Source organism: Coccinella septempunctata, chromosome 7 (assembly GCF_907165205.1).
Source record: "Coccinella septempunctata chromosome 7, icCocSept1.1, whole genome shotgun sequence".
Classification (NCBI taxonomy): domain Eukaryota; kingdom Metazoa; phylum Arthropoda; class Insecta; order Coleoptera; family Coccinellidae; genus Coccinella; species Coccinella septempunctata.
The window spans coordinates 24774107-24787223 of NC_058195.1; the positions used below are offsets into that span (position 1 = coordinate 24774107).

At 35.5% G+C, this 13117-nt stretch overlaps 1 protein-coding gene across 1 annotated transcript in view; it reads right to left on the reverse strand.

The window, feature by feature from the left end:
* Positions 1 to 13117, reverse strand: part of LOC123316425 (dynein axonemal heavy chain 3) — a 2043583-nt gene that overhangs the window by 1724929 nt on the left and 305537 nt on the right. Inside the window, exon 11 of the mRNA XM_044902499.1 lies at positions 9472 to 9734. Coding sequence (XP_044758434.1) covers positions 9472 to 9734 — 263 coding nt within the window. The remainder of the gene's footprint in view (positions 1 to 9471; positions 9735 to 13117) is intronic.

Here is a 13117-nt window from a genome sequence, read left to right on the forward strand (position 1 = left end):
TATTAAAAGATATCCATTACCCTTGAAAAAAAAAGTATTTCAGACGTTACAGGTTGGAACCAAATGGTCCCAAATTGATTTAAAACATGCATTTATGCAATTTGCTGAAGATTGTAGAGATCCATTGACAATAATCTCACAGAAAGGTTTGTTCAGGTACAAAAAATTGCCAGAGGGTGTAGCCTCCAGCCCAGCAGAATGTCAAGATATTGTTACTGATATTTTTAAAGGTATTCCGAATATTGAAATTCACATAGATAATATTTATTGCACAGGAAAGAATGATTCAGAGCATCTCGATAATTTAGAAAAAATATTTTATAAGTTGAATGAAGCAGGACTTAAAGTCAACGAATCAAACTGTGAATTTTTCAGATCTGAAATAGAGATATTAGGATTCAAATTGGACAAAAAAGGTTTATCACCATCTCCTAGTAGAATTCATTCAACTGTGAATATGCCTTCTCCAAAAACTAAAAAAGAACTCCAAGCATTTTTAGGGTTAGTAAATTTTTACGAGTCATTTTTGTATAAGCGAGCTGATGAACTAAAGGTGTTGTACGATGTTTTGAAAGCGAGCAAATTTTATTGGAATTCTAATTGTGATCAAGCAGTTAATTGGGCAAAGAAGGAATTAGCATCGGATAAAGTTTTAGTTCCATATCAGCAGGATATTACTTTAGTATTGGCTACAGACGCAAGTTACTCAGGGTTGTCAGCTATTTTGTCTCACAGATTTTCAGACGGTACAGAGAGACCGATTGCCTTTGCTTCTAAATTAATACCTCGTAATGAATTACATAGATCTATTCTAGATAAAGAGGCAGCAGCTATAATTTTCGGGTTTAGGAAATTTTATCATTATATTGTTGGTAATGAAATTATTCTTAAAACTGATAATCAACCTTTAAAGTATATATTTGGTAATTCGAAGAAATTGAATGTTACAATTCAGAATAGGTTTTTATCGGGTTTCAAATACAAGATTGAATTGATTTCATCATCTGAAAACAGTAATTGTGATGCGCTTTCCAGGTTGGCAGTACGAGATAAGATGGCTGTGTTTGATTCTGAATTAGATGTTATAAACTTTATTGAAAATGAAAGTAATTTGATTGATTTAAATTTGATTAAGCAAGAAACAGAAAAGATAGGGTTTTATGTGATGCGAAAAGAAAGTTAATGTTTGGATGGGTAGAAAATTCAAATGATATTTCTTTGGAAGAGAAAATGTATTTCGATAAGAAAACAGTATTAAGTATTGAGAATGAATGTCTTGTTCGAGGTTCTAGACTAATAATACCAAAAGTATTGCGAAAAACTTTATTGAAATCACTTCACCAGTCTCATTTTGGTATTGTTAGAATGAAACAAGTAGCTCGTTCGTTTTTTTGGTGGCCGGGTTTGGACGATGACACAGAAAAATTAGCAAATAGTTGTGAGTTATGTGTGAAAAATAGAAAACAAAATAACAAAACCAGTACTTTTCAATGGCCATTTCCATCTAACCCATGGTTCAGGTTACACACTGATTTTTTAGGACCTATTCAAGGAAATATGTTTTTAGTCATAGTTGATGCACATAGTAAATGGCCTGAAGCTATAAATATGAAAAATAACACCTCAGCTAGTAAATTGATTGATGCTTTTGATTCTATTTCTTCAAGGTTTGGATTATGTGATCATTTAGTCTCAGACAATGGTCCACAATTTGCAAGTGAAGAGTTTAATGAATTTTTGAAATCGTTAGGTATACGGCACACATATTCTCCAACCTATCACCCAGCAACTAATGGAGCAGCAGAAAATTTTGTGGGTACATTTAAAAATAAGGTTTTGAAAATTACAGGAGAGGGTAAGTCGTCATTAAATTTTGCTGTGAATTCATTTTTGTTTGATTATCGTACAATGAAGCATTCGAGAACGGGAAAATCACCATCATATATTATTTTCAAAAGGGAGATTAAAACGAGGTTTCATCTTTTAAGAGAAAATTTAGTCAGTGAAACATCTTTTAAACAATTCAATATGTCAGATAAAAATAAAATAAGTAAAATTGATTTCAAGTTGGGAGACGTGGTTTTAGTAGATGTTTACAACAATAATAAGAGGCACCGAGTTCAAGCAAAAATTGTTGAAAAATTATCACCAGTTACATTTAACTTGTTATGTGATGGAGGACGAATAATAAAGAGACATGTTAATCAAATGTTGAAATTTTTAAATAATGACAATGATATAAATAAACCTTGAAAGATGATATAAGTATAAGGAGATCTGAACGCTTGAAAAATTTGAATAAATGAAATTAAGATCCAGAATTTCTGTTTATACGTATATTGTAATTAATTATATATTGCATAATAATTGTATAGTAATGATAATTGATTGTATATTGTATAATAATAGTTAATTCTATTAATTAATTATTTCTATATTACATAATAAAAAATAAAAATTTTTGATTGTAAATTATTATATTGGAATCATATTGTTAAATTGATTTTGATCGTATTTGTGATAGTTTTAGAAATAACGAAAAAAAAAATTATGAAATTCAAAAAATTGAAATATTTGAATTCTTAGACTAAGATGTTATTGTAATTTCTGATTAAATGGGGGAGATTGTAATATATTGTGTGCGCATGATTGATTGATTATCTAGGTTTCCACATGCGTTGGAGAGTTCAGTATTCGGAAAGATTTTATGTTGGTAGTCGAGATTGAGAAATTGTATATCGAATAAATTTGTAAATCACCAAACGTAGTTTTCTTATGGACATGACACTCACAGAATACATTACAGAGGGATTTCAAAATAAACAAGCTACAGGTCTTGTTTCACTAGACGTCGCCAGAGCATTCGACAGAGTATGGCATGAAGGATTAATATATAAGATGAGATGTGCTGGATATTCGATCAAAATATGCAAGTTGATCCTGAATTATCTCAAAAATAGAAGATTTCACGTAGAAGTGGAAGGAGAATGCTCCACAACAAGAGATATAGAGGCTGGAGTACCCCAAGTGTCAGTACTTGGGCCACTTCTGTACAACATATACATTCACGATATTCCGAAGAATCCAAGAAACATGCTAATGTTATTTGCTGACGACACCGCAACCCAGAGGTAATAGAACGAGTTCTTCAAGAAATGATTGACGAAACAAATGACTGGTTCATAAAGTGGAATATCAAAAGAGCCAAGCAATATTACTACAGAAGAGAAGACTGCGACCCACAACGAAACTGGAAGTTGACGGCGAAGAAATCGACTGAAAAAATGAAGCCAAATATTTAGGAATAACGCTTGACAAAGGACTTATTCGGAAAAGTCATATCAAACATGCAATCGACAAAACGAAAGCAACGATGAATAGACTCTACCCTCTCATAGGAAGAAGAAGCCACATGTCGAAAGAGGCAAAATTGAAGATAATAATCAAAGCCATTGCTAGGCCTCAACTGACTTATGGATCAGTTGCCTGGGGTTTCGCGGCAAAGAGCCACATCAAAAGAATTCAGATCACTGAAAACAAGCTGCTACGATGTGCAATAGATGCACCTTGGTTTGTCAGGAATATGCAGCTTTATAGGGACCTAAAATGGGAAGCCATAACGGAATTCATAAACAGAAAAGCATAGAAATTATTTGAAACAGCGAAAAACCATCCGAATCAAGAACTCAGGAGACTAGGAGACTATGACCCAGAGGAAGACAACAGGAGAATGCGAATTAGCGAAGGAGACCAAGAGATCAATTAAGAAGGGATTTAATTAAGAACATAAACTTATTGAGAAATCCAATAAAGTGTTATCCATTAGACGATAAACACATAAATTTCACCACAGTGTGCGAGAAGAAAACCGACTAAGAGATGAACGGTTTATAGGCAAATGCCCGGAACCAATATTCAAGAAGCAGTTAAGGGTTTTTAGTGGGTCTCGAGCTCAGGAGATTGAGAATCCCCACACTCAGGAGAGGGTGGTTCATCTGACTTGCATATTTTCCCCAGTAAATACCCTCATGAACAGTGACAACCTCAAATCAACCAAACGAGTTGTTCTGGAAAACGATTTATTTAGGCAGCAAAGAAAATACACACAATCCAATAAAGTGTTATTCAATAGAAGATAAACACATAAATCCCAGCACGATAGTGTGCGAGAAGAAAACCGACTAAGACCCGGTTGTTCAATTCGTGATTGAAGTTAATCCTGAATTAATTTTGACATTTCCGTTCAAATCTGTCACGTTAATCCAGGATTAACTTAACACGTTGACTGTCCCCATTCTAATTTTTTTTTCACCCTCCACGTCCAACACTTTTATCCAAAGAGAAGGGTTACTTTTGAGCGATAAAATATATATTCTATGAAAAAATTAATTCTGCAACCATTTAAGGAAGTGTTCTTGTTCAAAATCTTCAAGTCCAATAGAAGGCTTGATGCTGACGTTTCTTGAATCTCGTATGATTAATTATGATTGAGGTTATCAATACATATTTCTACAAGACGTTCAGTCCATATGAACTGACCACACTGCAGCGTTCATGAAAAGTAACCATATTTATCTTGAACGTTAAATGAATCAATGAATCACATACGACTCATGGACTCCTGGCGAAAATTTTTATGTATCATATGTGATTCATGGGACAGTCAACGTGTTAAATCTCGGCTTAAACCATAGAAATCATAATATAACTTGCGTTCAAAAAAATTCGTCGTCAAGTAGGCTATGGAGTTTTGAACGTCGATATTTCGTGTCGAAACGTAATTCTTAGCTCGTGCTTTACTATTTTCCAGGTGAACTGTCATTTTAGCATTTTGGATTGTTGTTGAATTAAAATTATCAGCAAATTATAAAGATGGTTTTTACGGACGTGTGAAAGGCTTTTAGTATTGAATCCTACTTCAAAATTGGGAAGTAAATTGAAGGAGAATGGAAATATTCTGTTCCGGCGATTTCATAGAAGCCTATGTTGCTGTAGGTTATTAAGTATAAGCTTTTTCATTGTCTTGTTTTGCGATGTGTTGACGAAACAGGTATGTTCAAACAAAAAAGGAAGTGGTGGACCAAAGAAGAAAACTCCAGAGTTCAGCAATAAGGAAAACATGATGGCAGAAGCTCGACAAACCTCTGTTCGGGTTTTATCTCCGTTGGCATATGCCACCCGATTTTGAAAAAAAGATATCCATTTGTGTCCATAAAGATTGACATGTTATCAGAAAACTGAAAAGGTTGTGATTACCTAACCTTGTAGCATCCAAGAAAAATTGGAGTTCAGTATACATCAGTCAAAGGCAAAATGTGGACCTACTTTCTTTTATGGAACTTTAATAGCAGAACGTTATGAAGGAGAAAGCATCATGACTTTTTATAGCTGAATTGAATTTTAATAAATTGTCCAATAGCTATTTTCATATAATTCAGTTCTTTTAGTTATGTCATGGATTTTCAGTAACGACTGAATCAATTCAATATTTATAGAGAATTAATAAACACATTATTGAGATTCTTACTGTTATTTATTCATATGACTGAAGTAGCTAGAACCTTCTTACAAAAAAAAAAACATAATACCACTATCAATTCAAGATTCATGTCCCTTACGTATGAAAATAGTGGACGGTTAAAACTTTTACGAAGAATTCTTCTAACCGCCTCAGATTGTTTTGATTCTTGTCATCTTACTCAATGAAAGAAATGCTTTTCGAACGTTAGGTGAAATTTACAGGTAACTTTTTCTAAAAAGTGCCTTTCCGTACAGAATTACGATATATAGGTTAATGACATCATTGTTAACATTTTGGGAAGAAGTAATTCAAGGAAAGACATACGTTCAGCCACCGAACATCAGCCATCAAAATTTCATAGCCTACTTGACGACGAATTTTTTTGAACGCACGTTATATACTTACTCTAGAATGCCAATCCAGTAGTAAGAAATGCGGCGAAAAATTGACAGTTGTCGTTACAGCGAATGCGCGACATTAGTTTATTTCAACTCGAACGTTGCCTAAACTTTCCTACCTTATGTCAGTCGAATTGTTTATTTGGTATAAATGAGAAATAAACATATTTCATTCGGTGAAAAAACTTATTTTTCGATTCATACAGGACTTCTTGTCGGAATTGAACACATACATGGATGACTAATTATGTTTATATATGCTTTGTTTTAGAAAATCAGTAAAATGATGTTGCAGGTTTCAATGAAAATATATCGGGATCTCGGAGGTGACGTGTTATAAGTCCAAATCTGAATTTGTCGATAGAGGTATTATTGAGTATTCATTGATTCTTTGACCAAACCGTGAATTGGCTGAAGAAGGAGTTTTATAGCGAATTTCATAGTAACAACTGGTGCTTACTAAATATTTGGAACTCACAACAAAAATTCCAGAAGATCTAAACTTAATATCACCAATGCAATTCGATATTATCGCAGATTCGATTAGATAAACAGGTACCTAAGCATTGAGTGCATATCATAAACTCCGTGCAAAAATTTTGAAATAGCCTGATCTAGTGCAAGACTACTATATACCATCAATAGAATTCGCTATCAGTGGAACTCGATAATTCATTCAAGTTTTGAATTTTTTTTTGCATTTATTATTTTTAATATGATAGACAAGTACACAAGTACATTTCCGAAAATGTGACTTAAGACTTCCTACCACTGAGCAGATCGTGCAACAGTGAAAAATCAAAGGACTGAAAGAAAACGCGTTGTTGTCCGACATACCTTCGTTACATGAATTGCCCCCTCTTCATAAGATTCGATCGACAGAATATTCAGAAACTCGGCAACGTTCTTCTAGAAAATAAACTAATGATGCGCATTCGTATTAACGACCACTGTCATTTCTTACTACTGGATTAGCATTCTAGAGTAATAATATATAATATGATTTCTATGGCTTGAACCCGAATTGAACAACCGAGCCTAAGAGATGAACGGTTTATAGGCAAATGCCAGGAAACAATATTCAAGAAGCATTTAAGGGTTTTTAGTGGGTCTCGAGCTCAGGAGAGTGAGAAACCCCACACTTGATTCCCCTCAGGGACCCGATTCTCGAATGTGTAGGAATTAGATCCTATAGGAACTTGATCCCATGGTTTCAGTTCCCATAGAAATCATAATTTGACGTGATACCTATTCTTGAATTCGATGGAATAGTTTTTCCTATATGATTGACAGAGTGAGGTTTGTCGATGATAGTGTCTTGTCCTTTAACGAATACACCAATGAAAAAGTTGTAAATTATGTTGGTAATATGTAACATATTCTGTGGTATTTAGTTCTGAGGTTATGTTATTTTGTCATTGAACTCAATGAATGAAAACTTCATGATATTGTGGTCAATGTGTTTTGATATATTTTCATTACTTCTTGTTCATAATACATAAGACAGCTAAGAAAAATGGATAGAAACGGAAATGAAAAAGATCGAAGAGGGGCCAGTATCAGTAAGGAGTAGAAAAAACTTCACATTGAAATAATGAAGGCGTCTGAGGACTTGAGAGACTTAGGCCATTGGCGAAAAGGCATGTTCTAAATAATTATATATGTACATATATTATTAAGTCAGCATTAAGTTTTCAGATGAGTTTGATGAAATTTTATTTCTTGTTGAGTTTAATCATTTATTATTCAGATTCTTGTTTTATTGTTACATAGTCTTCCTGTTCCTTAATAATTGTATAATAATTTAGTTTACAATGATAATATATGCTGATTTTTCTCCCTCTACTGTTTGTTTTGTTCGCAAACATAAAAAAATATTTCAGTATAAGGGGTGAAGTAATCATAAAATGTGATAAAAAAAATATGTTCGATATAAAACTGTTACATCCAAATTCAGAGGAAATTATTCCGAAATAATCGTTACGGTGAAATGAATACTTTTCCTCACGTCACACTTTGGAGCTCCCTGAGTTGAAAGAGTCTTTGAATATTTTCTGTTGTCGACGTTTGTGGAGAAAATATTTCGAAAGTGTATGGCGATTGTTATGATAATCAGTTATTGTGACAGAGTTTGCAACTCAGTTCGTTCCATTTGTAGATGGCGACCAGCCAGGCACAATTTGAAAGATTGAATGAATAAATATGTTCCTAATTCCGAAAAATATTGATTCGCGAAACTGTTGGAATGAAAACATAAACGTCAAACGATCCTGTAACGTCAAAAATTATTGATTTTCCCACTGGAAAAAGCTCATTCCCATAGAAAAAACCATAGGAAGCAGTTCCAATGAAATGTAAAGGAATATGTTCCCATACTTCAGTTCGAGAATACAGAATTTGAAAATTCCATGGGAAATGTCATTTTTTTCCTATGGGATTGCATTCCTACACATTCCAGAATCGGGACCCAGGAGAGGGTGGTTCATCTGACTTGCAGATTTTCCCCCTGCTACACCAAAAAAAAAGTTTTAGGATAGGCAATCGGAGCGTAATCGTTTTCGAGGGCTAAATCATACTCATTTAATTCTATTGGTATTGATGGTTTTATTCTAATCGCATGCTTGATTCAGTTTGAATGCCCCAAAAATTGAATAATACTTATTCTAATTATAATCTTGTGGAACTCAGTACTACAGCTACCTCCTCGTGGCTAGTTCTGGTTATTTACGATGAAACATTATGAAACTGATCGCAAATATACAAAAATTTTTATTGTTTTCCTCCCCACAGTTCTCAATTTTAAAGTGAATGGACGAGTTCAGGAACGTTTGCCAACTATGTGAATAATAGAAAAAACACTTTCAATGGAAACGTAAATTTTTTGAATTCAATTTATGCCTTTCGGTTGCTTTCATCATTTTATAATCATTGGAATGTCCCCAGCTTTCAAATCCAAGTGATAAAATGAAATTTATATTGAATTTTCACGGTGAATTTTGACATTATTCAGGAGTTTTTTTTCCTGTTTCGTGCATGATTTTATCCATAGACTAATAATTTATTTATTATTAGGCTATGGTTTCATCACACATCGCCTCAACTACTAATGTGTCTGTGATGAAACCATAGTCTAATAATCATATTTTTTGTCTGGGATTTCCCTGACAACACATTGATTCTATCTTGAAGATAACCTATCTTGGAGTCTTTGTTTACACATTCTTTTTCTAGAACCGAAATCTTGTATTTTAAGAGATCGGCATTTTCGATTAGAATCATATTCTTTGTTTTCAACTCACTTATTAATTTTACTAATAGATCAACTTCACTTAATTAAAATGATATCGAATCAACCATTGATATGTTTTCTGGTAAGAAAATGGAAGCACGAGAACATTTTCTGACATAACATTTTTCACTTGCAGCAGACTATCCAGGAACATATAAGAACGAACTAATATGATCAATTCCCGTATGATGACGAGCAGTTTAATAAGTTGCAATATACGAAAACATTCCACATATTAAGTTATAATGTTTTTCATGAGTTACCTGTAGTTTTTCTACAATTTCTTCAACCAATTTTGCATTTTCTTCCATTTCCTCCATTGTGAGGATTGCAGGATCCTTTTTACGGAAAGCGTGGACCAATTTTTCATGTTTCAATAGTTTGTTGTCAAATATAGAACGCTTACTTTTGAGAGCCACCTCTGCTTGATCCCTCTTCATGTTCACTCTCTGTATAGCTAACTCTATGACTACTTCCATGTCCTTGGGCCATAAAAATGTTCTACAGTTCAAATGAATTTCTTCCACTAAAAATACAAGATAATTTTTCAGCTTAATGAATGAACAATAACAGGCATTGTGTAGAATGCTTTTGAATAATTGGGATATCGTGAATTTCTCAGGGGGTTCATGTGAAAAACCGTGTAAAAAAGTGAATCACGGAACTGTGAGTGCTTTTGAAATTGTTCGCAGTCAAAGTGCCGATAAAAGTTGCAACACAGGGCATTTACCCATAGAACTGTTGTGGTTCTACCTTACACCTGAGGTCGAGGGGTTCATTCATTCATTCATTGCTGTATCCCGTTACCGGGAATAAATCTACGCTTGGGATGTCGGAGCGGGTACCTAAGTTCTAGCACAGTCCTCTTAACAGATCTATGAACAACATGTCGAAACACCACAAATATCTTAGTGCAGCACTGATCGTGTTCTATTTCCATTTATTGTAATATGTATATATATTTTTCAACTTATATTATGTAGTATCACTGTTAGTTTATGACAATGCAATTCTATGGACTCCCTCGATTTTTGCCTATATTCTGAGTAAAACTTGCTAACTTTGCTCAATAACTACGCTGCTTTGTTGGACACACTACACGTGCTTCTTACACTATTCTACAGGTAAGTCTACTTGATTTATTGATACCTCAAGTGATTTTCAGTGATGTGATCCTTATTGAAAATTTGTATTTCTCAGCGCATATTTCTCAATTGTTAATAATAAGTATAACAATAATAATGGCAGGATGTTGAGGAAGCGGGATCCTGCTGCAAAAGAAGCTACAGCTCCAAAGCAACAACAACCATCGAGTCCAATTCAATTGCCGACTCGAACCGCTGAAGGTGCTGCGCAGGATATTCAGCCAGTGCTCACCCAAGCGGGGTTAGTTAAAAAGCGCATGAAGTGGACAACGTCTATAAATGAAACTATTGTGCGCATATATAAATCCATCACGGGACTAGGACAGAACACGAACAACTACAGAAAAAGGCTCTATGATAAATTCTGCAACGCCTACCCAAATCTCAATGTCACTGAACAACGGGTGGCAGACCAGTACCGCGTAATTCTGAGAAATGAACTGATACCAATGGCCCGAATCAACGTAATTAAACAAGAACTTCAGCGTCCGCTAGAAATAGAGAATAATACCAACACCTCAGAGTGCACATGCCTGGGCAACAACATCCAGAAGAAATTGATACTGAAAGTCCATCTTGCAACGCAAGTGAGCCTGAACACCAGGACGATACGGAAGAGCTCTACCGACAAGTTGACTCTGACATGAGGAGATACTTTGCTGAACTAGAAGGAACAGATCCTCTTCATCGAATAGTACCTCCCCGACTCAATACATCCAAGAAACTGTCACTCATAATCGACATCTTGAATAAGGAAGTTTTACCTGGATACCTACAGAACGGAAGCTCATTGGAATATCTAGTTTTTTAAAGTGCAGTGCTACAACAGCGAAAACCATAGGGGCAAAAATTCGCCGAACGAACAACGATGGTCCAAAATTACACAAATTACACGCGCCACCATGTCAGATACGTCTTCAACACGAAACAGGAAGGCTAAGAAGAAACATTGGGCGACTGACGCAGTATTTGAACGGGAATCGCGGAAGAAAGGTTGTGAAAGCTGCCGAAGAAATCATGGATAGAAATAGGACACACACAGACCGAGAGACGGAGAATGCTACAGCTCACCACTGCCTCGACACTCTGAAGCAAAAGAGTAGTTTGTATGCAGAACGCCTGAGGAGATATAAAAGGAATTATTATAGCCGGAAAAGAGACAATAATTCATTCGAAAAGTCGGAAGAAACTTTCTATCGGTCACTCATATAATCTGATGGAAAAAATGTAAAGTTACCACCAAAGGAAGATATTGAACAATTCTGGACCGACCAATTCTCAACGAAATCTCATTTTGATGGAGATACTGGAGGGATTGAAGATGACAAATCTGAAGCTATAAAATATGAGCCGATGCAGCATGACATGATCACAATTGAAGAAGTAAAATCAGCTATCAGAGGACTACAAAACTTCAAAACACCTGGGCCTGATGGATTGCAGAACTTCTGGATCAAGAAACTTTGGATCATGCATGACAAATTGACCTCCGCAATAAATGATGTCATTGAAAATCCTGAGAGACTGCCAGTATTCCTCACACAAGGCACAACATACTTGTTACCTAAAGACCAGAGGAATACAGAAGACCCATCCAAGTACCAACCAATCACATGTCTTCCAACGATGTACAAATTGATCACATCGTGTATTCCAAACTGAATTCATAATCATTGTGAAAAGAAAAACATCATCGCCATGCAACAGAAAAGAAGCACCAAAGACAGCCGAGGGTGCAAAGAACAACTAATAAGTGATTCAGTTATCTGCAATCAGGCGTTCTCCAAGCGAAGGAATCTTCACGCTGCGTACATAGACTACAAAAAAGCATTCGATTCTATACCTCACGAATGGCTCTTGACGATCTTGAAGATTCACAAGGTGAATCCCAATATTGTTTAGTTCCTGAAAAACGCCATGTCAACCTGGCGTACTAGTCTTCAAATGAAAGCAGCAGATGGCTCCATTACAACAGGACCTATTCCGATAAGACGCGGAATTTTCCAAGGAGATTCGCTGAGCCCTCTGTGGTTCTGCATGGCCCTGAATCCTTTGTCTCATAGATTGAATTTTACGGACTACGGATTTGCCATCAAGAGCGCCAGTAGAACTATGATGAAACTGAATCATCTCCTCTACATGGACGATTTGAAACTTTTCGCATCTACCAAAAAACAAATGCAGCAGATGCTGAAAATGGTTGAAGGATTCTCGGAAGACATCAAAATGAAGTTTGGACTGCTGAACATAACGAGAGGGAAAATAGAAGATGGCACGTTCAAACTCAAGGAAGGTGCAGAAATTTGAGCATTGAGGGAAGGAGACACATACAAGTATACAGGCAAGAAAAATCAATCAGAGTCAGATGAAGAAAGAATTAACGGAGGAGTTCACCTGAAGATTGAGAAGGATAGTGAGAACTGGTCTTAACAGCAAGAATCTGATAAAAGCGATAAATACCTACGCTTGCTCGGCGCTGAGCTACTCATTCGGTATCATCTCTTGGAGCACCACGGATTTAGCAGCCCTACAGAGAAAAATAAGGACGATGCTGACAAAACATAATAAACAACATACCAAAAGCTCAATTGAACGGACAGAGCTGCCACGACACCTCGGGGGTAAAGAAATTGTTGACCAACCGCATGTCCCAGGAAATTGAGGGACTTCGAAAATATTTCCTGAACAAGGCTGCTTCGTCAGAACTCCATCGAGTAGTTTGTGTTGCTGATAGTTGTACTCCGTTGAAGCTATAACAGGACCA